Source organism: Kryptolebias marmoratus, linkage group LG20, assembly GCF_001649575.2.
Source record: "Kryptolebias marmoratus isolate JLee-2015 linkage group LG20, ASM164957v2, whole genome shotgun sequence".
NCBI classification, from domain to species: domain Eukaryota; kingdom Metazoa; phylum Chordata; class Actinopteri; order Cyprinodontiformes; family Rivulidae; genus Kryptolebias; species Kryptolebias marmoratus.
The window spans coordinates 3,127,903-3,149,850 of NC_051449.1; the positions used below are offsets into that span (position 1 = coordinate 3,127,903).

At 38.3% G+C, this 21,948-nt stretch overlaps 4 protein-coding genes across 15 annotated transcripts in view; all 4 read right to left on the reverse strand.

Annotated features, from left to right (window-relative positions):
- Positions 1 to 5,608: 5,608 nt before the first annotated feature.
- Positions 5,609 to 8,606, reverse strand: LOC108232791 (acyl-coenzyme A thioesterase 3). Its single transcript, XM_025004818.1, has 3 exons — positions 8,067 to 8,606; positions 6,991 to 7,178; positions 5,609 to 6,679 (listed from the first exon to the last, which is right to left on the reverse strand). The coding sequence occupies exons 1-3, from the start codon at positions 8,515 to 8,517 to the stop codon at positions 6,071 to 6,073; spliced, it is 1,248 nt and encodes a 415-aa protein (XP_024860586.1). The 5' UTR covers positions 8,518 to 8,606; the 3' UTR covers positions 5,609 to 6,070.
- Positions 8,607 to 9,894: 1,288 nt separating this feature from the next.
- Positions 9,895 to 11,543, reverse strand: LOC112450351 (putative acyl-coenzyme A thioesterase 6). Its single transcript, XM_025004819.2, has 2 exons — positions 11,490 to 11,543; positions 9,895 to 10,810 (listed from the first exon to the last, which is right to left on the reverse strand). The coding sequence occupies exons 1-2, from the start codon at positions 11,538 to 11,540 to the stop codon at positions 10,202 to 10,204; spliced, it is 660 nt and encodes a 219-aa protein (XP_024860587.2). The 5' UTR covers positions 11,541 to 11,543; the 3' UTR covers positions 9,895 to 10,201.
- Positions 11,544 to 11,653: 110 nt separating this feature from the next.
- On the reverse strand, positions 11,654 to 17,650 carry LOC108232790 (acyl-coenzyme A thioesterase 1-like). The gene is made up of 4 exons (XM_017410822.3): positions 17,610 to 17,650; positions 15,907 to 16,369; positions 14,267 to 14,469; positions 11,654 to 14,162 (listed from the first exon to the last, which is right to left on the reverse strand). Exons 2-4 carry the CDS (start codon positions 16,352 to 16,354, stop codon positions 13,554 to 13,556), a joined length of 1,260 nt encoding a protein of 419 aa, XP_017266311.1. The 5' UTR covers positions 16,355 to 16,369; positions 17,610 to 17,650; the 3' UTR covers positions 11,654 to 13,553.
- Positions 17,651 to 18,733: 1,083 nt separating this feature from the next.
- LOC108232878 (supervillin-like) overlaps positions 18,734 to 21,948 on the reverse strand; it is a 49,903-nt gene continuing 46,688 nt past the window's right edge. For 10 of the 12 annotated variants that reach the window (XM_037981805.1, XM_037981799.1, XM_037981800.1 and 7 more), the window contains one exon: positions 18,734 to 19,455. In XM_037981805.1, the coding sequence (XP_037837733.1) occupies positions 19,369 to 19,455 (87 nt within the window). In that variant the 3' untranslated portion in view covers positions 18,734 to 19,368. Of the gene's footprint in view, positions 19,456 to 20,989; positions 21,074 to 21,714; positions 21,737 to 21,948 lie in introns of all 12 variants that reach the window. The other 2 variants (XM_037981798.1, XM_037981803.1) reach the window with 2 other exon arrangements.

Here is a 21,948-nt window from a genome sequence, read left to right on the forward strand (position 1 = left end):
AAAACAAAACAAAACTATACCTTAAACTCCTTTTATTCCATCCAAAGTTACTATTTATGATACAGGAGAGGAAAGAGGATAACATGAATCCAAACCTGCAGAGCTACAGTGCATTCTTTTTTGTTCAGGTAAACAAAGTCCACAATCATGTCTGCTTTAATATTTTAATATGAAAATGGAACTACCTTCTGGTGTTTCTGTATTTGAAATGACATAAAAGCCTCTCTCTCCATCATTTATTCTTTTCTTTGTTCAAGTTCTTTTCATCTGGCAGGTGAAAGTAGGGAAACAGCCATAATAACTCAGGCTTTTATCTCTTACTTAGAAACAAAGTGTACAAGAGAAAAAAAAACAAGGTAGCAACAAGGAGATGACTCAGTATAATTATCAAACTACATTGTGAGTCTTTTACATGAATGCAAGCTGGTCTTTTTATCGCTCACATCCAGAGGCAAACAGGCAGTATTTTTGTTGTCCATGTCTGTGTGTGTGTTTGTTGACGTGTTAGTAAAATATCTAAAGAACCACCAGATGGATTTTAATGTAACTCTCCAGAAAGTAGTTTTTCAAGAAGATGGCCGCCACAGCTGAGCGACCTTCGCAAACACAGAAATGTCTGTAACTCAAACACTGAGGTGAAGCTTGGTGTGGTAGTAGCTGAGGGTCATAACACTGAGGTGAAGCTTGGTGTGGTAGTAGCTGAGGGTCATACCACTGAGGTGAAGCTTGGTGTGGTAGCAGCTGAGGGTCATAACACTGAGGTGAAGCTTGGTGTGGTAGTAGCTGAGGGTCATAACACTGAGGTGAAGCTTGGTGTGGTAGTAGCTGAGGGTCATTCACAACACATTTTGCAAGCTTGAGCACATCAGCGTTTATGATTTTGTAATATATGTTGATGATGGCTCATAAAGTCATTTAAAACTCCCTCCCTTCTCATCATCCTGTAAGACACACATGTCAAAGTCAAGGCCCGCGGGCCAGATCCGGCCCTCTGTAACGTTTCATCCGGCCCTCTAGTCTGGAACAGATTGAGTCTCTGATTCTTATTTTGCTTAAAAAAACTGAGCCTAATTAGTGGAGTTTTCTCTGACAGTGACTTTGAAGCCAACAATATATAGTTTTAATTTCTGTATGATCAGGTTTTTGTTGATGGCTTTTTAAAAAAATCTGTTTTAATGTTAAAAAATTTATTTAAAAGCTGAGTGAGGCGTAAGAAATAACAGCTAATGATGAGCTTTTTGAAGTTTGATCTATTTGTCTGTGTTCATTAAAGTCTATTTGCTCTAAATTCTGTATAATCTGTAACTGGGAAAAGGTCATTGATATTTCTATATGAATGATTTGACATAATACATCTAAAACCAAGGTTAATTTATGTAATTTTTATTAAATATTGATCGTGATTGGCCCTTGGCTAGGACCAAATTTTTAATTTTGGCCCCCTTTTGTCACTGGGTTTGACACCCCTGTTGTAAGATGTTCAATTTCGTTCTTCTGTTTCATTTTATTTCTTTTTTCAGCTGCTATGTTAGGTTTTTACCTGCTTTTTAGTTGCTTGCCTTGAAATAAATCTTCTAACAAAAAACATGTTTCAATTAATTTTTTTCCTGTTTTACTTCACATTAATGATGGACTGTCATAGAAATACACAAATGTGTTGCTGATACAAAAAAAAGCTGCCATGATCACAACAAAAACCTGATGCTGTTTAGCTGTGGCGGCCATGTTGGTCAGATTAAAGTCCAACAATTGCTTTCTGAGAGTTTAATTAAAATCTGTCCAGTGATTATGGGGATATTTTGCTAAAAGACAAATGCACACACAGGAAACTTACATGTATAATAAATTTAAAACACAATCGTTTTTCCAGTTATTTGTAACTTTAGCTGAGAAACTTTGGCACCAAAGAACTCAAAGCTCATTATTTCTTGTGTGTTTGTCACTTTTCTTTCTTTTTGTTAATCTGTTGTGGTGCAGTTGTGTATCTGGCTGCTGATATGAGTGACAGTTGTTCATTCTATCAGCTCTTTTCTCAGACAATAATCCAACTTGTTGCTGTTTGATGCAGACAAGTGATAAGTTGGGTGAGTCTTATTGTTATTGACAGTTTATTTGAAATATAAGATAACCTGATAGTTAATTCAAATCCATTTTATGTCTAAGAATGTGACAAAATTCTTATTTTCTCCTTTTCTAAAGGCAACTTATTCAAAATCCTTCCACTGATTGTCCACAGCTGAACATTTAGTTTACCTGTGGCGCCTTCATGTGGTTGTTTTAAGATACTGCAAAAACCTGGCAGAAGGTTGAAGATTTATTTTTGTTTTTTTAAACTGCTACAGAGTTTTTGTAAAAACATTCAAGCAGAAAGTTTCACACAAAATGAACCTAACATATTTATCATCATTTACTTTATTTTTGGTCAAACAGATAAATCTACACAGACTTGAAGTTACGACTCTTTAAACGTTCATATTTCCAACCTGTTGGAAGAAAAAAAAGAACAAACTCCTGTGAAATTTTGCAGGTCTTGCTGGGATCAGTTCAAACACGAGATAAATGTGTAAAACGCAGCTTGTTGTCTGCGTCTCGGTCCGAGGATCACACAGGCTGCAGGAACTCCTGAGGGATTTAAAAAGAATCACTGCTTCCTGTTGTTTTTGTTAACGGATTTCAAACGGGAAGAAGAAGGTCAGATCTGCTCATTTGTGTAAATAAAAGCTTGCTGAATTTGTCTTTCAACTCAAAAATGGAGAAAAATAAACTTACAGCAACGTAGAGAACAAAACAGGACAAACTGTTATGATTAAGTCCATTAATACCAGGAACCTGAACAGTTTCTCAGAAACAGTTAATTACTTTCCAGCAGTGATGCTTTTTGCACAACTGGCAAACCTGTTCAAAAGGAAGTATAATTACAGCTGAGTTCTTATTTTTCTGTATCCTCAGGCATCTGCTTTTAAAAATGAACACATTTATCAGGATGTGAAATTCTGGACAGCAGTTTCCCTCTGTGTTTTTGTTCTGATATGCATGAAGCACATGGAAAATAAAACATGGACATAAAAACAATAAAGAGATTTTTTTTAAACCCTTATTTGTCTTTAAATGAAGGTAAACTATCACAGATTTTATCATAGAATGTAAACAATAACTGGTCAGGTTTAACACCCAACAAGGCAGGAAATAAGCATGATAAATCTGTTTGAATATACATTTAAACAACTTTATTCTATAACTTCATTGTCTTTGAAAAAGAGTCGACAACAACCAAAATAATGTTACTGATCAGTTTAATCAAAAACCCCATTTTTGTTTCTGGTATTTTCTTAGAGTTGTAATCAAAGCCACAAATGCTTGAAGACAAGATATTTTTATTTGAAGCAACTTAAAGAGATTAACGAAAGGAGCTGCCTTTTTAAACAGAAGATTATTTGATGAGTTTAACTTCAGATACCCCAGAATCATCTAAATTCAAGATTCCCAGCATTTTGGAAAGTCTCTCAGATAAATACACACATGTGCTGCAGAGGAAGACGGAAATCTTGGCTCTCCTATTAACGTCCTGAACTAATTACAGCGTTGAAGACCTGAATACAGCCTAAACACACAGAGGTGACAGGAGGGTGAGTTTCATGACATGAACACCAATTAGCAGCTCCGATCCTTCCTGTTTTCCTGTATGATTAATCAGTCTGTAAGAGAAACACTGTCTTATAAAAAGCACCCTGTTTATATATGATCACATTTATTTCTTTTTGTATCTAACCATTAAAAAAAAAGACTTTTACTCAAGTTATTGGTGAATATCGTTGCTTTTAAAAGCACTTCCCTTTAGGCAGGCTGTTGTAACCTAATCAAACCACACTTCAATCTTTAATAACTCTGTAAACATCAATCAAAGCATTATTCAAAATCAAAATAACATTCATGGTTTTTTGTATTTAACATTTAAGCTATTTTGAACTATGCTTGAAAAGACCCACATGTTTAAAACATGTAAGACTTTTTTTAATCAGCATAAATAAAAATCTGTTGTGATATTTTAGGTGGCCTTATGGTAGTTTTGGGACCCAGGAAGGTTTCATAATATCCAATTTAGTGCCTCGTCTCCCTGAGCTGCCACTGTTGGTGACTGGTGGGTCAGCGGCATTCATGAGGGAGTCTCTAAAATGTCCAGAAATGCTTCCGGGGTTTGAGGCTCGCAGTTTTGACACTTGAAATTTGAACATGTTCAAAACGTTTGTGTGACAAACTTTCTCTCAGAATAGTCAGAATCAGTGGTGGCGTCTCAAACTCTTCTCGGTTTCATTTCCATAAATTTCTGAGTGCCAAAGCTACACACCAAATTGTCCAGGTCTAATCATGCCAGTGATAAATAATAGCCTGGTCCAAAAAGCCTATCTGCATTTCAAAAGTCTACTCAGATAATTAAATCATGGAGGCGACAGCCAAGGTGAGTATGATGTGGGCAGTGAAATAATGTGTAAAAAAGGCCGTTATTTCTGAAAATTGTCCGCTTAAAACAACACCACATAGCTCGCTGGTTGCAAACCCTCAAAATTCAATTAAATGGCTACTAACAAATTGCTTTTTTTCTAGCCAATTTTGAGTTGAAAAACTAGCCTCCAATAAATGCAGCCCAGTGAGATGTTACTCTACATCAGGGGTGTCCAATCCTGGTCCTCAGAGCCACCATCCTGCATGTTTTACTTGTTTCTCTGCTCCGACACACCTGATTTGAATCAATGGGTGATTAACAGGCTTCTGCAGAACATGAAGAGGTGATTTAACCATGAATCAGGTGTGTTGGAGCAGAGAAACAAGGAAAACATGCAGGATAGTGGCCCTCGAGGACCAGGATTGGACACCCCTGCTCTACGTCATCCTCTGGTAAGAGGAAAATACCTGAAACAGCAGGAGATACTTCATATCAGCTGATTTTAGGAAACGCATAGATAGAATCTGGATGAAATAATCTGTCATGATTGTTGGAGTTTGATAAACCCAATAACTGACTTTCTTACAGTTTTAAAAACGTTTAGGATTGCTTCCAGCAATCTGTTGCAGCGGTGTGGGTCATGAAACAGTCGAATGGTTTCATTATGAGCAGGAACGTAGAACAGAGAATAAACCACATCATCAGTGACTGTAGTTATGACTTATAACTCAATAATACACCGATTTCAGTCCACCTTTATTGAGAAACACAACTTCAGCTTTAAATTTAAGGTGAACCGTCTCTAAGCGTCGGTACAGTGGAACAAACAGTCCCTCCTTCTGAAAAGCCAGAGGCTGATGAGCGCTCGGTGGAGCTGAAATGACAGAAAGGGAGCAGATAAAGACACAAAAAGAACAGGAGTGGAGGAGAACGGGCTTTAATAATGCTGCTTAATAAATCGAGGAGGCAGATCGAGGCCCGTAAGAACATTTACAGCTTACCTCTCATCTCGACACAAACAGAAGTTAGTCACTGATATGTCATGTTTTGTTAACTGCCTCTCATTTCTCTTTTACTTTAAACTTTTATCACAGTAATAAGCTGTGTCGTGTCGAAATGTTAAAGTTGCTCATTGCCAAGCATGAAATAAAACGTAAAAGTTTGCAGTCCAGTTTGAAAGAGTTTATTCCAGTATTTTTTACAGATATAGTGCAATGCAATTCTGAAATGTGGGTCCACACTCAATGTAAACAAAGGATCTCAGTAAAGATATTCAGGTGAAAATAAGAGTGAATCTGCTGCAAAAGAAAAGGGACACATTAACCGATATAAAACAAACTACTGTGGAGATCGAGTTTAAGTATGAAAGGCAGTGCATGATAGTCTTCATTTATTTTTATTGCTGTTTAAGATTCTTCCTTTGCTTTTGAACATCTTAAAAAATTACATAAAAATCAGACACACAGAGAAAAAGTGACAACCATTAAACTGAGAATGGATTTTTCAGAGTACATTAAAGTTTTTTTTCAGAAATTTAGGTCTTCAAGTCTAACACTTAAACTAATATTCGATAAATGTTTCATAGTTTTATTTTCTGTCATAAAATATTCATAATATTCCTGTTTGAATCTATACCTTGGATTTAGTCTGAGCAGCATCGCAGCTCAAGCTGCTCCTGAAGAACTCCTGGACCTTCTTCCACAGGTGGACCTCAGCTGCAGCGTGAGCTTGAGGCTCACCCCCCCACAGGGACATCTTACTTATAAAGCTATTAATGCTGGAGGGGCAGTACGGCCCATAAGGAGGCTCTAAACAATGTCCGGCTCCAGGGTAACTCACGCTCTCAAAGTTCTGCTTCCCACGATGCTTCAGTCTCTCCACCATCTCCTCCATGTAGGCCTTGCTGTCCCAGTTGAGGTCGTCCTCTGAGGCCGCAAACAGGAAACGACTATTTGCTTTTTCAATGGGGATCTTGGAGGCTCTGTTCTCTTCCTTGAGATGATTGTGCAATGCATATTTAGATATGACTGCCCCTGATTCAGTGGGAATGACTTCATTCATGTCAAACATTAATGCAGGAAGGATTTGTCTTTTCTTATGGTAAAGAGGAAAAGCTACATTAGCAGAGCAGCCATTAATCCAAACCACAGCCTCAACTCCTGACACAAGAACAGAAAGTGAAAGTGCAATATCTGCTGCCTTTGACCTCGATATTACACCAACTCCTTTACTGCCCACCTGGGAAAAAACAAAAACAGTAATAATCAAATAAACCTGCAGAGTTCATGAAATTGAGGTGAGTCAGGATAATCATAAAAACTCTGAAATCTAGAAAAAGGACAGACTAGTTTGCTTCAACATACTCAGAAACCCATGAAATTTTGTAAACAACTTTAAAGTTTGAGAAAGTTTTGATCCTATGAGGCAAAATGACTCAACATCACCGCCTATGTTGGCAGCGTGGGTTTCACTTACTGGTCTGAGAGCAATAACTACATTTAAATAGGCTTTATAGACTTTTCTTTAACAGGCTGAACACAGCTCATCACCTTAGGGAGTCGATGTAAGAACTGCACAGCTTCTTCAAAACGGTCCAGGTGGATCTCTTTCACATCATCAGGATATCCATTGATTACAGGAACCGCAAGAACTATGAAGCCTTTGTTGGCCAGCAGAGAGGCTCTTTTCTCAGACCTGAAGGTGGATAAATCCAACACTGCAGGAAATGGACCTTCTCCTGAAACACAGATAAAGAATAAACAAATAAATAGACATTGTCTAAAATATGTCACCTACTAACTTTAAAACCTTACATATATCTCAGATTTATTGTATTCTTTGTTAAAATCACATAGAAAATTAAATCACTCCAGTTAGAGCTAGAGATCATGGTACGATGAAGCCAACAGGACCACATCATCTGCAAATAGCAGAGATGGAACCCTGAGGCCACTGAACCGGACTCCTATGCCACCTGGCTGGACTGAGACAATCTGTCCTTAAAAGTTACAAACAGAATCAGTGACATTTGGCAGCCCTGGAGAAATCCAACTCTCACCCTGATGTGTCCTCGCTTACTCCCGGCAATCCAAACCAGACTTTCACATTGTTTAAATGGACCATTATTCCCACACTCACAGAGTACCCCCACAGGATACCCCAGGAAACACAGAGGAACACTGCTTCTGATTGGGTCAAATATAGAGAATCAAGTGACGCATAACTCATGAGGAACAATGATTGGTTAAAAGTTATCTTCAAGGAGCCATTCAAAGGCAAAATGCATCAATCTTATAAAGAAATATTACAATACATATTGGTGGATCAGCAGCACAGAAAGGATTGTTACATTCAGTTAAACCTAATTTAAGGCTTGGCCTTACAAAAGGTGGATGTTTAACGTAAAAGAAAAGCAACACATCCAGGTACTTAGCCTCTGCATGCTCCCGTCTCCTATTGGTGGAAATAACTCATACACATTGACTCGCAGTGACTGAAATTCTGATGTGTTTGCTAACAAAACTGTTTCTGTTGAACAGGTGGTAATTTTTACCTGAGAACTCACAGTAGTGCACACAGTGCTAATCAACACAGACATGCTGATAACTCATAATCATGTACCAACCTGGAGGAGTAAACAGGACTCCATGAATGTTCCCCTCGTTGACAGGAACTCGACTGACACCGTCTGCCATCAGAAACCTCTCATTGGTCGCCTCTGCCAGCATCCTGCCCTGCTCCTCGTGTACAGATAAGTTCACCATGAAAGGTTCTAACGCTTTGTCCTTATTGAAGTATTTGTGCCAAGTATTTGACATCATCGACCACAGCAGACCCATGGGTTCGACTCCAACGTAGCTCCCGCTGAGTGAGGGGTCTCTGCTCAGGTCGATCTCCCCGTCACCATCAGCTCTGTAGGTGGCCGAGGAGCTGAACTCCACTCCTTTCTCGTCTGTGGATCTGGCTCTCATGGTGACCACCTGCCTGGACCTGAGCCCGGACACCTTCACCTGGACGGGCTCATCAAACAAACACCTGGAGCTGGGCAGCAGCCTCACTCTGACTTGGTTGGACATCTCTGTCTGAATTCTCTACAAACAGGAATCAAAGTCTTCTGTAATATTTGCTTAAACTCTGTGTGTCCAGTTGTTGAAAGTAACTTGTTAAACTGATGGTCGCTGGTGTAAGAACTGGTTGACAATGATTGCTAATAAATAAACTTCATGTTTAAAGATTTAACAAGGAGTTAAATATTTGTTGGCTAGCATTTGTCAAATGTCTGCCATCAGAAACCTTTCACTGGTCTCCTCTGCCAGCATCCTGTGTTCCTCCTCGAGTACGGAGACGTTAACCATTAAAACTTGGGACGTTCTGTTCTTAAAAAGTATTTGTGCAAGATGTCAACCTTTAGTGACCTCAACGGACCCGTGGGCTCAACTCCACCGTAGCTTCCACTGAGTGAGGGGTCTTTTCTGGGCTAACATTTGTAAAATAAGTGTTCATAGAGCTTCTGTGACCAAGTTTATTTATTATTAAAGATGTTCTTTGCCATTTACCTCTGACTGAAATGATTTCTGAAAAATAAAACACTAGTCACAGAGGGGGGTGCATTCAAGGACATCAATCCCATTACCATTATTGGGGGAGACAGTAAACAATGAGATTTTTTTTAAGAGCAATCTTTTTTTTATTTTAGGGGGTTAAGATACAGTCAAATCTATTGTTGTAAAATTAAAAAGAAAAGTAAACATGAATTACGGTTGTGGACAGGTAGACCAGTTGCAGAAACGCGCTGGACGTATTTCTCCATGTTTTCTTTAAATGTTTTTGATTATTTCTTCATCAGCGCTATCATTTTTAATTCATAATGTTGCTTGGATCTGCTTCTGTCTTCCTGAACACAGCCGGTTACTTACAGCTCTTACACAATTCAGCTTCAGTTTGAATGGATTCATCTGAAAACCACGACTAAAAATGAATCTTTTAATAGTCCTCACGAATCCAGCCAGTTGACTTAAATCTTGTCTGGATAAGACTAACTATTAGATTACTTTAGCCTTAGTTATTAACTTTCTGCAACAACACTTTGGTGCACTTTTCTAAGAGCCAACAAACTGTAACAACTCTGTCTATAAATGTCTTGTTTTCACCCTCACATGGATCAACCAAACTGACAGGAACCTATGAAGATGATATTTTTTTTGCATGTGGCTTACAGCAACAATAGTTCTGTCCACCTGAGCTCCAAGGTATAAAACTTCTGTTTCCTTCAGTTTTTGCATCCAGCAGATGGAGATCCTCTACTGATTTTGATGTCATAACTTCAGCACACATCATTCTCACACTTTCCTTTTGGGGTTTCGTGTCTTTTGCTTGCACTTGGAAAATGAGTGTTTAGTTGGTGCTTTGTGCCAAGTTTCATTAGACTCTAAACTCTTCCACTAAAATGATCCAACAATGAAAAAAAAAACATTTTTGTCCACATTTTTATTCAAAACATTAGTGTCCAGAGCCACAGAACCTACATGAGCCTTAAAAGTGTGATAATACAGCAAATAAAGTGTTACATTCAGGTAAATTTTACTGTACAACACCAATTTGCAACAAGTCATTTCAGGGCAATATACGAAAGGTCCAAAGCAGATGAAAGAAACAAAAGAATAATTCAAGATAGCAGCTAATCAACTTTGATTAAAGAAAAATGTTTAACAAGCTTGTTTTCTTTCTGTAATAGAATATTCATAATTTTCCTGTTTGAATCTATACCTTGGATTTAGTCTGAGCAGCATCGCAGCTCAAGCTGCTCCTGAAGAACTCCTGGACCTTCTTCCACAGGTGGACCTCAGCTGCAGCGTGAGCTTGAGGCTCACCCCCCCACAGGGACATCTTACTTATAAAGCTATTAATGCTGGAGGGGCAGTACGGCCCATAAGGAGGCTCTAAACAATGTCCGGCTCCAGGGTAACTCACGCTCTCAAAGTTCTGCTTCCCACGATGCTTCAGTCTCTCCACCATCTCCTCCATGTAGGCCTTGCTGTCCCAGTTGAGGTCGTCCTCTGAGGCCGCAAACAGGAAACGACTATTTGCTTTTTCAATGGGGATCTTGGAGGCTCTGTTCTCTTCCTTGAGATGATTGTGCAATGCATATTTAGATATGACTGCCCCTGATTCAGTGGGAATGACTTCATTCATGTCAAACATTAATGCAGGAAGGATTTGTCTTTTCTTATGGTAAAGAGGAAAAGCTACATTAGCAGAGCAGCCATTAATCCAAACCACAGCCTCAACTCCTGACACAAGAACAGAAAGTGAAAGTGCAATATCTGCTGCCTTTGACCTCGATATTACACCAACTCCTTTACTGCCCACCTGGGAAAAAACAAAAACAGTAATAATCAAATAAACCTGCAGAGTTCATGAAATTGAGGTGAGTCAGGATAATCATAAAAACTCTGAAATCTAGAAAAAGGACAGACTAGTTTGCTTCAACATACTCAGAAACCCATGAAATTTTGTAAACAACTTTAAAGTTTGAGAAAGTTTTGATCCTATGAGGCAAAATGACTCAACATCACCGCCTATGTTGGCAGCGTGGGTTTCACTTACTGGTCTGAGAGCAATAACTACATTTAAATAGGCTTTATAGACTTTTCTTTAACAGGCTGAACACAGCTCATCACCATACGACACATAGATTTTTGAAATCATTTCTTATACTTCTCATATTTTTATCAAACAAAATAAACAATTAATTTCAGTGGTTTTCATATCATGTGACTAAAAGTTAATGCTGAATTGTTCTTTTACGGCAGACAATGAAGAGACTCCATCTGATCATATTTTAAGCCTTTAAGCCTCAGGCAGTTTTCTCCGCCTGAAATGGTATTTCGCTTTTATCCAAATAACATTTAACCCGAATGTTATTTAGATCATTAATTATCCAACAACAACCAGTTAATTTACCAACAAGTCTTTAACTGTGTTTATTCCTCTCATCATGGACAACAAGTCCTGTGAATTTGGAGACATTTGTTCTTTTTTTTTTTACCCGCATTTGGCCGGTGGCGGGTGCTAATTTCCACCCCTGGAGTGAGAGCATGAATGGACTTCTCGTTTGTCTCCATGTGTCCCTGTGATGGACTGAAGACCTGTCCAGGGTGTCCCCCGCCTCTCGCACAGTGACTGCTGGAGACAAACACATTTTTATCTGATATTAATAAGTTTTTAATAAAAAAATAATTTCTTATTTGCTCAGTGTGGCAAAACAATTCAGCTTATTTTTTAGTCACAGGGGCACATGTCTATGAAGTTATTTTTAAAAAATCATAAAAACAATAATAAAAATTGGAGATTGCGATAAAATATTATCAAAGTGGGTCCGTTTTTTCCCAGTTCGATAAAACAACTTTAAACATTTTGTTTCTCAGGTTCAAATAACATAGAAGCTACTAAAAAAAAAAAGAAACTGACTGTTTTGATAAAACAAATGTTTAAAACTTGTAGAAACTAGTAACCTATAAATAAACTTCATCCTAAATGAGAGTTCATGTCTTCAACCACAGAATAACAACTCCTGCAACCTTTTTTGTTGTAATTTAAACATTTATTTGAGGCTCAAACAAGAAAATTCTAAATATTTACCAAAAACCAGAAAAGTTCCTAATTGTCTCTTCTACACATACTGCAGCCAAATATTTACATGAGCAGAGGTCAAACACTGATATAAAATAAAATATAAAGTTTGAACGTGTTTCTGTTCCATTTAGCAGAAATTACATGAAGATTGTTTCATGATTTTGCTTTTATTTCAGAACATTAAGCATTGGTCAAACTACTAAATTAACATTAATCCTGCTGTAATGTTTGGTGATATATTCCAATAACCTACATATAGACGTATTTAATCCTAAATCACAAATCTGTTTGACTTGAAAAAACAAACAAACCATCAATTCGTGGCGTTTTGTTGATGGATCTTCTGGTTCAGAAATATTTAAGTTAAACAGCGTATAAGTGTTATAAATGACTGATGGTCAAAACCACACAAACATTAGATATTTAAGACGTGTCTATGTTAGTATTAATCTGTGAGTTTTTTGTTATTATTATTATTCATAGCTGTAAAGCGTACTGCAGTTCATTTATAATAATCCTGTATGAAGTCAAACTCAGATTAGATTAACTTTATTCATCCCAAAGAGAACTTGCTTATTTTAAATCTGCACATGTAATCACAAATAAATCCAAAACGCAATATAAACTAAATGTAACTTCAGGAAATGTCATATTACCTGAAGTCTGTCACAACCTGATGAGCTCCTGGAATCATAAAGGTTATTGTGTATAAAATATTTAAAGTTTTTTCTCCTTTACAAAGTCTTAAAGAACTTTAAGGGTACACCCTTAAAGTTAGAAAGTCTGTCATTTTCAGGAAATGATTCCTGACTGATGATGGGATTATTTGGTTTTAAAAGATGAATGCTGTTCTCATCTAAAATGCATTTAGCTCCCCCTTGTGTCCAAAATGTGTCACTGTTCTACTGATGACCCCACAGTATAAGAAAGACCCACTGATTGTCACACACCTGAGTGTGCGAAATTTGTTCTCCGCATTTGACCCATCCCCTGAGGGAGCGGTGAGCAGCAGCGGTGCCGTGCTCAGGAATCATTTGGTGATCTAACCTCCCAATTCCAACCCTTAATGCTGAGTGTCAAGCAGGGTGGCAATGGGTCCCATTTTTTCAGTCTTTGGTATGACCCGGCCAGGGATTGAACCCACAACCTCCCAGTTTCGGGGCGGACACTCTACCATTAGGCCACTGAACTGGTGGAGTATTCCTGCTGGAGTATTGATCCTCTTTCACTAACATTAAGTAATAAATCTTCAGTACATTAAAATACTGATATCAGGACATTAAGGCATTTTGTAAACAGTGACTGGTTATGATATTAAAACTAATTCATTCATTTACAGTTTCTCACAGTTTGAGGGATTTAAAAACAACTAAAGAATAATATTCTCTTTAAATATGATAGTTTTGTAGCTGATGAATATAAAAACCCCTGATCTTCTTGTGTTTTCTTTTCTTTTTTTAAGTTATCCTGTTTGAATCTATAACTTGGATTTATTCTGAGCACCGTCGCAGCTCAGGTGGGTTCTGAAGAACTCCTGGACCTTCTCCCACAGGTGGACCTCCGCTGCAGCATGGGACCTGGGCTCACCCCCCCACCGGACCGGCATGCCTACAACTCGATGAAAACTTGAGGGGCAGTACGGCCCATAAGGAGGCTCTAAATAATGCCCGGCTCCAGGGTAACTCACGCTCTCAAAGTTCAGCTTCCCACGATGCTTCAGTCTCTCCACCATCTCCTCCATGTAGGCCTTGCTGTCCCAGTTGAGGTCGTCCTCTGAGGCCGCAAACAGGAAACGACTATTTGCTTTTTCAATGGGGATCAGGGTGGCTCTGTTCTCTTCCTCCAGAGGGTTGTGCATGCCATATTTGGTGATGATGGCTCCTGACTCGGAGGAAATCACTTTATTTACGTCAAACATTAATGCAGGCAGGATTTGTCTCCTCTTATAGTAGAGAGGTAGAGTTGTGTTAGCAGAGCAGCCGTTAATCCAAACCACAGCCTCAACTCCTGACACAAGAACAGAAAGTGAAAGTGCAATATCTGCTGCCTTTGACCTCGATATTACACCAACTCCTTTACTGCCCACCTGTGGAAAAACAAGCATTTACCATATTTAATGTTATGCAGGTCAGATTTAAGGACTAGAAATAAATATCGTCAGAAGTAATGATATAAGTTCAAGTCGCCAACCTTATCTTGTCTTTTTAGGAAGTCTATTGTTTCCTCAAAATAATCCAGATGAATTTCCTGGATGTTTTTGGGCAGGTCGTCATGGCCGTACAGAGCCACGGTCAGAACCAGAAACCCTCGGCTGGCCAGCAGAGCGGCTCTTTTCTCGGACAGACCTCCACCAAATGTGTACAGATCCAGCACAGCAGGGAACGGGCCGCCGCCTACAAACGACGACAAGTTTATCTGATGTCCAAAAACAACTTCCTGCTGAGCGAGCTGACAGTTTCACAGAGGTGTATTTTTAATCACACGTCTGAAAATCAGAAAAGAACGACAATCAGCCACAACATTAAAACCACAGAAGGAACTGCAGAAAGATGACAGATTTAGGGTTGCACAAACCCCATTATTGTTTAATATTGCAATAATTCCACATTTTCCTCCCTTTCTCTTCTGACCTCATTATGTAAACCGGGTGTGGCCAGGAAGAATCCATTTGATTCACCAGCAGAACATGAATGCATGGTAGCTGAAATATAACGATTTATTCCAGTCCTTTGTTATATTGATATTGCACTAATACTGCAGCGGTGATACATTTCTGCTTTACTGTGATTTCTTTGTGTTAATCTGCAACTTTTCCGTTAAATTCATACAGCTGAGTCAAACAAATTATGCTAAAACATCAAAATTCAGTTTCTGTTCAGAAATGGCTCCAACAACAAGCTAAAATCAGATCGTCGTCTTAGGTAGGCCACACCTGCAGGACACAGGACATTCTTAGGACACATAATTTGGGGTCAATGTACAAACTCACAATCTGAACGTGCTGACTGATCTGCGACAGATAAGACGCTTGTTATGCTGCTAGAAACGTCAGAATGCAGGTTGCAAAATATGATCTGCAGTCAGGAGTTACTGTCCCCTGCTTAAAACTTAATGTGAGCATTAAAACTGGACCATGCAGCAATAAAACACATATTCATAATCTGATGGAACATATTTTGATGTGCCTCACCAGCTCAGACAGGTCCCTGTGCATCATTTACTTTGATAAATTACCAAATTAATTCATCAACCAATTAAAGACAACCCTGAAGTCATGACGACTGCACAATAAATCTGCACAATATTTTTGACACCAGGGGTGTTAAACTCCACGCCTCGAGGCTCCGCTGTCCTGGAAGTTTTAGGTTTTCCTGATTCAAACGGTTTAATCACCTCGTCACCAAATCCTCACGTTCTCCAGCACCAGGCGTTTAAAAGCAAGAACATGTCTAAAACATGCAGGAGAGCGGCCCCCGAGGAGCAGAGCTGGACACATGACCTTTGACCTACACAGACTACAGCCAGCATGATGTGGGCCAATCATGTGACTCAAGCTTCCACATGGCTTAGGTTCAGCTGAGTGCTTTGTTTACATTGACTATGGACCCACATTTTAAAATTGCATATTGTTATATCTAGAAAACTACTGGAGTAAACTCTTTCAAACCGAACCATTTGATGTAACTCAGGATAACCTTTTTTTGTGTTTGATTTTGTTCTTTGCAATGAGCGTCTTTAATGAGAAAGGTGAATTAAAACAGAAAGAGAAATGGGGATTTTACCCTTTTGACAACGGGTGAAAGAAGCGCCACATAACGAGACAAACCAACCTGGAGGAGTAAACAGGACTCCACGTATGTTCCCCTGTTTGACAGGAACCCGGCTGACCCCGTCTCCGATCAGAAACCTCTCATTGGTCGCCTCGGCCAGGATCCTGTCCTCTTCGTGCACGGAGAAGTTCACCACATGGGGACTCAGGGAACTTATCTTCTGAAACCTTTTGTGCTTGGTGTCCGCTCTCATCGACCACAGCAGACCCATGGGTTCGACTCCAACGTAGCTCCCGCTGAGTGAGGGGTCTCTGCTCAGGTCGATCTCCCCGTCAGCATCAGCTCTGTAGGTGGCCGAGGAGCTGAACTGAAGATCTCTGTCGTCTGTGGATCTGGCTCTCATGGTGACCACCTGCCTGGACCTGAGCCCGGACACCTTCACCTGGACGGGCTCATCAAACAAACACCTGGAGCTGGGCAGCAGCCTCACTCTGACTTGGTTGGACATCTCTGTCTGAATTCTCTACAAACAGGAATCAAAGTCTTCTGTAATATTTGCTTAAACTCTGTGTGTCCAGTTGTTGAAAGTAACTTGTGAAATTGATGGAAGTTGGTATAAAAACTGGTAGCAAATCATTGCTAATAATTAATGTTTCGAGATTAAACAAGGTGTTAAATATTTTTTGGCTAACATTTGTAAAATGGGTGATCATAGGGCTTCTGTGGCCAAGTTTATTTGATTTCACTGCCAAACCAAAGATTTGCCAACTTGGTGACATTACATCCTGTCTTGAATATTTTTCACTTTTGACTGTTTATTTTCTCCTTTAGAACTTATTATTATTGCAGTTGTTTTTAGTCTTTTTGCAAAGCTATTGTTAATGTCAGGTTATAGTTTAAAATGCAATATAATACAGGGGTGATTTTAGGATCTGACCTTTATGTTTTCTGAAGTAAAATAAAAATTGATCTGGACCGTAAACAGTGACCTCGAGTTCATTCTGATAATTTTGAATTTAGTTTTTGATTCACTGCAGCTATTTTAATCAACATACCTAAAGATGTTCTTTGTCACTTACCTCTGACTGAAATGATTTCTGAAAAATAAAACACCCGTCTCAGAGGGGGTGTGTATTCTGCTGTAAATCAGTTTTAGGTTGGACATTGGACAAACATTCACCCTGAATTCAGCGAGTCCTGTCTCTTTTCGGTCTGTTTGACCCCCTGCTGGCAGTGAGATTACGGTCAGGTTGACACTTTATGCTTTGTCCAGAACACAGAGGTTAATTTACAAACCATCACCAAATTACAGAACAAAGGGCGCACGAAAAACAAAATTAAACAGCCTCTGTGTCGCGTGGCCCTCCGACCACAAAGTAACACTGAATTATTTTACTAGACTGACATCTTTCTTTATTCCTGCACAAAAACAAACCAAAATGTGCTGAAACATTTACTTAAACACTTTGTGTTCCTGTATGAAAATCAACAGGTGACTGACTTGATGAAACAGAGTCTATAGAGCTTATAAAAAGCTATAACTAAACTTTATCCTAAATGAGTGTTAATGTTTTGCCAAAGTATTTACCAAAGAAAAGTTAATCATTAATCATTTAATCATTTTATTTGTTTTGAGTAAAGTTAAAGATTTCTAGCGACACCTTTGCTACTTTTCCTGCACTCAAAAAAAACACAACATTACAGATCTCTGTTTATGTTGTTTGTTTTTTTTAAAAAAAGGTCACAAATAAAAACGAACTCACGTTTGCTAATGTTTGGAACTCCTCAGCGGTCTGCGCATGAACGGAAGTAACAGTAACTGTAGGAAGTTTTTTCAAAGTAAAAGTCTCAGTTTCAGTCTTTTGTTTTTTTTTGCAGTCAAAAAGTTTTTTTGTCCTTTTTTATTTGCCAGTTTTAGTTACTACTGCTCTGTCTACGTTATTCTGTATAACCTCAACAGTGTTTTATGTCATTTTATAGGAATTTTGTCTCTTTTTGAACGTATTGCTTCTCTAAAATGTTTAATGTTTTTTCAACTTGTCACATAAAAAATGCACATAATATATTAAAAGTACCTGGCTGCTAAATATTTTTAAAATCTGGAGTGTACTCAGTTTCTCAAAAACTGTTTATTTCATTAAATCAGTAATTACTCGGTGCTTGTGTTGATCATGTTTGTTTCTCTCCTAAGACCTATCAATCAAATTATGTTTTTAAAATTAAATTAGTATTAGGATTTATATATGTATGTTTGTCTGAAGGTACAGATCCTGCAATAATGAGATTGTACAAAAAGGTTTGACCAAAACGGCTGTAACTCCATCCATTCTCAGCATAAGATGAGGAGCTTAATCTGTGGGATGAAAACTGGCAGCCTGTCTTTGTTATTGTGTTAATTATTGATATATTTTTAGTTTTCGTCCTTTTGTTTCCAGCAACTTCTGCTTTTGGGTCTTCTTCATCTTCATCTCCAACTCATGATAGTTTTCATCATCCAATTTGTGTCAAAATCCAAACCTGCAGCTTCTGTGCTTCCAATGTGTCGCTGCTCGTAAAGTGATGGTAACGAGGGTTTCTAGATTTTAAACAGTATATTAAGAAATGTCATTAACATATGCAAAACTTGTAGACTTTATTTGTTGTCTAAACCTTCTAAATATTTAAGATTATTGTGGTGACATTTATAAAAGGTAAAACTATTAAACTGAGTGTTTTTTGTGAGAGTTTGATGACAAAACCTTTTAAAAAATCAAGTTTCTTAAATCAAATATCAGCAAACAGTCTAAATCCTGTTAAATTTACCTTAAATATCTTTAAATTCAAAATAATAATGTATTAATATACATTCGTGCAGCACATCCACTATCAGACATGAAACAAGACGTTATTTTGGTTGAGCATCATTGGGATTTAATTTACTACGTCTCATATCACAAAGAAAGTCTTTAAAAATGCAGACTAGAATTTCTGTATAGAAACTGTACACAAAAAGCAAGGCACTGTATTTTCAGATTCATCAAGCTGCTGTCCTCCCTCTCTTTAAGCTTCGACTCGTCTCTTGCGTTTTTTTTAAGAAGTTTGAGTCACTTTGCAGCTCAACGAAGCTGAGCAACGCGAGTCACCACGGTGACGTTTGTTTTTACATGGCTACAGTCACAAACACACGTACGTACACATGTACACAAATAAACATCATTATATACAGCCGCACTCGAACACATCACCACAACATGGCACTCTGACAGCAAGCAGCCGAAGCTTCTTCCTCCACAAGTGGTGACTTCAGTTACTGGAGATTTAAAGACACGTAAAGAGCAAATATGAACCAAAGCAAGTTGTTTTTTTTTTTAACCTGCTGATGCACCACTTGGGTTTCATTTAGTTTAATACTGACAATGAAAAGTTAAAACATGACCGCAGCTGAGGCATTCCCCATTCCCATCCTTCATTTTGGTTTTCCTGAAATATCTCTTTTCTCTCTTGTCGTCTCTCTTCTCGAGCCACCTTCAGTTAAAGACGTGCTTAAAACAGTCCTTTGGCCTTCTTTACGTTCACTTGCTTCCACCCTGGCAGACGTTCGTAGTCCTCTCTCTTCATTTCCAAAGCTTTCTGCAGATGGAAGCAGACACACGGGTGATTCGGGACATTTAGGGACGTTTCATTTAGATTTCTGCTGTAAAGAGAGGTCCTGCTGGTTTCCTGCAGCAGATAAAAGTCAGTCGCTGCAGATGTTGCTGGGACTAGATTTTAAATGTCTACAAAACACACGTCTCTCCTGCCAGCGTAAAAAATGAGGCTTATTTGAGGAGAAAAACAAACTATTGTAGTATCTAATACTAAATACCTCACAACCCAAATATAAACTGAAGTTTCTGACCTGTGTTTTTGTAATACCACATCATTGGCTGCTTGGTTTCAGGAACTTTAAATAAGTTTTGTTCTTTCTGGGCACTGTCACATTAAACATTTCAGAGTAGTTTGTCCTACCGAATCAAGAGCTAATTAGTTATGTTTGTGATCATGTGCTTGCAGCTTGGTGTTTAACTGAGCTGCACAAAGACACACACACATTGATGTGATATCTAATGATCGGTGGGACATTGCAGGAAACCAACACCTCAGCAATCCAGTTCCATCAGAGTGACTGTTTTCATGCTCCACATTCAAGTCGTGAGTCAGACTGCAGTGCAGCTGGAGGTGAATCACTGAAAAGCAGTTTTTATTTTTTATTTTTGCTCTGAGAGGAAAGAATCCCAAGTGGAAGAAACATTTGTGTAAAAAGAAGAACTGCAGAAGTGCCGTGAAGTGAGAGATGAGCTACAGCTGCACAAATAAATCTGCTTTATGTATGTAGAAAACTCTTAGAACTGACAGTGGATAAGACTGTCATGTTTCACGATGCAGCAAAATATTATTTCATTCATTGTTAGATGTTTGGATAACTTCACTCCTGGGTTTACAGCTCAGGTTGGGCTGGTTTATCCGAATATTGGCTGGGTTGGAGATGAGTTGTGTCATTTTTCAGTCTGACATTTTAAGCCAGAAGTTGTCCAAATCAAATAATCACAATTTTGTTCCATTTTTTTTGTCTTTTTATTTCTGATGTTACCCCTCTTTGTGTTTATCCAGGGTTTCAGTGTTGTTTGATTGGCTTCTCTGCTTGTTTTCTGTCAGTTTTATACAGATGATTTGTTGCAGTTTGATTTTATTTTCCTTTATGGTCACTTTTGAGTCCATGCAGTCACAATATATTTTAGTAATTTGGCCTCTATTTGCTACTCATAAATACCAAATTTGAGTCACAGAATCTGGTTTTGTATCTCAGCAAGTATCGTTTCATACAACTTATTTATTTTTATTTTTCTACATTTATTCTTAATAATGTAATTTTCATTCATCATTCTGTTTTATTGTTTTTGGATCATTTTATGCCTCTTAATTATTTTCTTCTGCAAATGGTGTTGGCTGATTTGGATTATTTTCCATCATGCAAACTGGTTTTATTTCTGGGAAAAGATCAGAACCTGGGTTCGTGTCAGACAATCTGAGGACAGGAAGTTCATGCAGATTAAATCTCTGAGTTTTATTTACACTGATTTTAATGAAGTCAATAAAATGCAGCCATGCCATCAGGAACACTGACCTAATATTGATAAGGTCTCCTTTTTGCAGATGAGTGTTTTCCTGCTAACTGAGGAGCTGCTGCCGTGTGGGAGGAAACACCGTTCTGCAGGAATGTGTGACAATAAATGAACAATAACAATAAATGAAAATGTCAGGGGGAAGGTTTGTTCAGCAGAACATTGTCTTGTATAAGGATGTGTAGAGTTTCTAATATCAGCAGAATACTGGGGCTGATTGGTGCAAAAGTCAACAAAATCTTTTTTTTAAAAAAAGCATTTGCCTGCACATTTGTTTCCAGAGAATTACTGCATGTAAATAATAAGTTCAGTTCTGGAAAACAAGCCTGATTTGACTGATATTTGACTGACAGACATTTCCTGGCTTCTATGATGGGATGGAAATTTTAGAGCTGCCATGCATGAACAAAAACAGCTTTAAACTTTAGTTGTTGAGTGTAAGTTTGTAACTTTTTATCTTATTTCCCTGGTAGGAAATGGATCTTCAGTTCGGTGTCATTATTTATTTATTAACTGTGGAGAAGCTGAGTTAAGTGACCGTCTAACAGAGTTACGATCCTTCAGATGTAATTGTGCAGCCGAGCTCAACCTTTCTTCAACGAGAAACACACTCAAGACAGAGGAGTGTTTTTGTTTTTTTTTTTAAATCCACCAAAAGAAGAGAAACAGTGCCGACATGCAGAAAGACAAATTCCCAGCTCTGAAGAATCACATGATCTCTTCTTACCTCCGGCCACCTACAACTCAATCTGTGAAGTGAAAGTTAGTTGAAGTCAGAAGCATTTTATCATAATCCATATTATATCCACAAACTTTATTGTTTAGCTGTTCAGGACTCAAAGCTACATCTTTCTTGGTGTCTTTTATAACCATTCATGCATCAAAATGTTTAAATTTTAGCTTTATTTAGCAACAGTGTTGCTCATTTTGGCCTTTGTTTTGGTAATATTAGCTTCTGTTT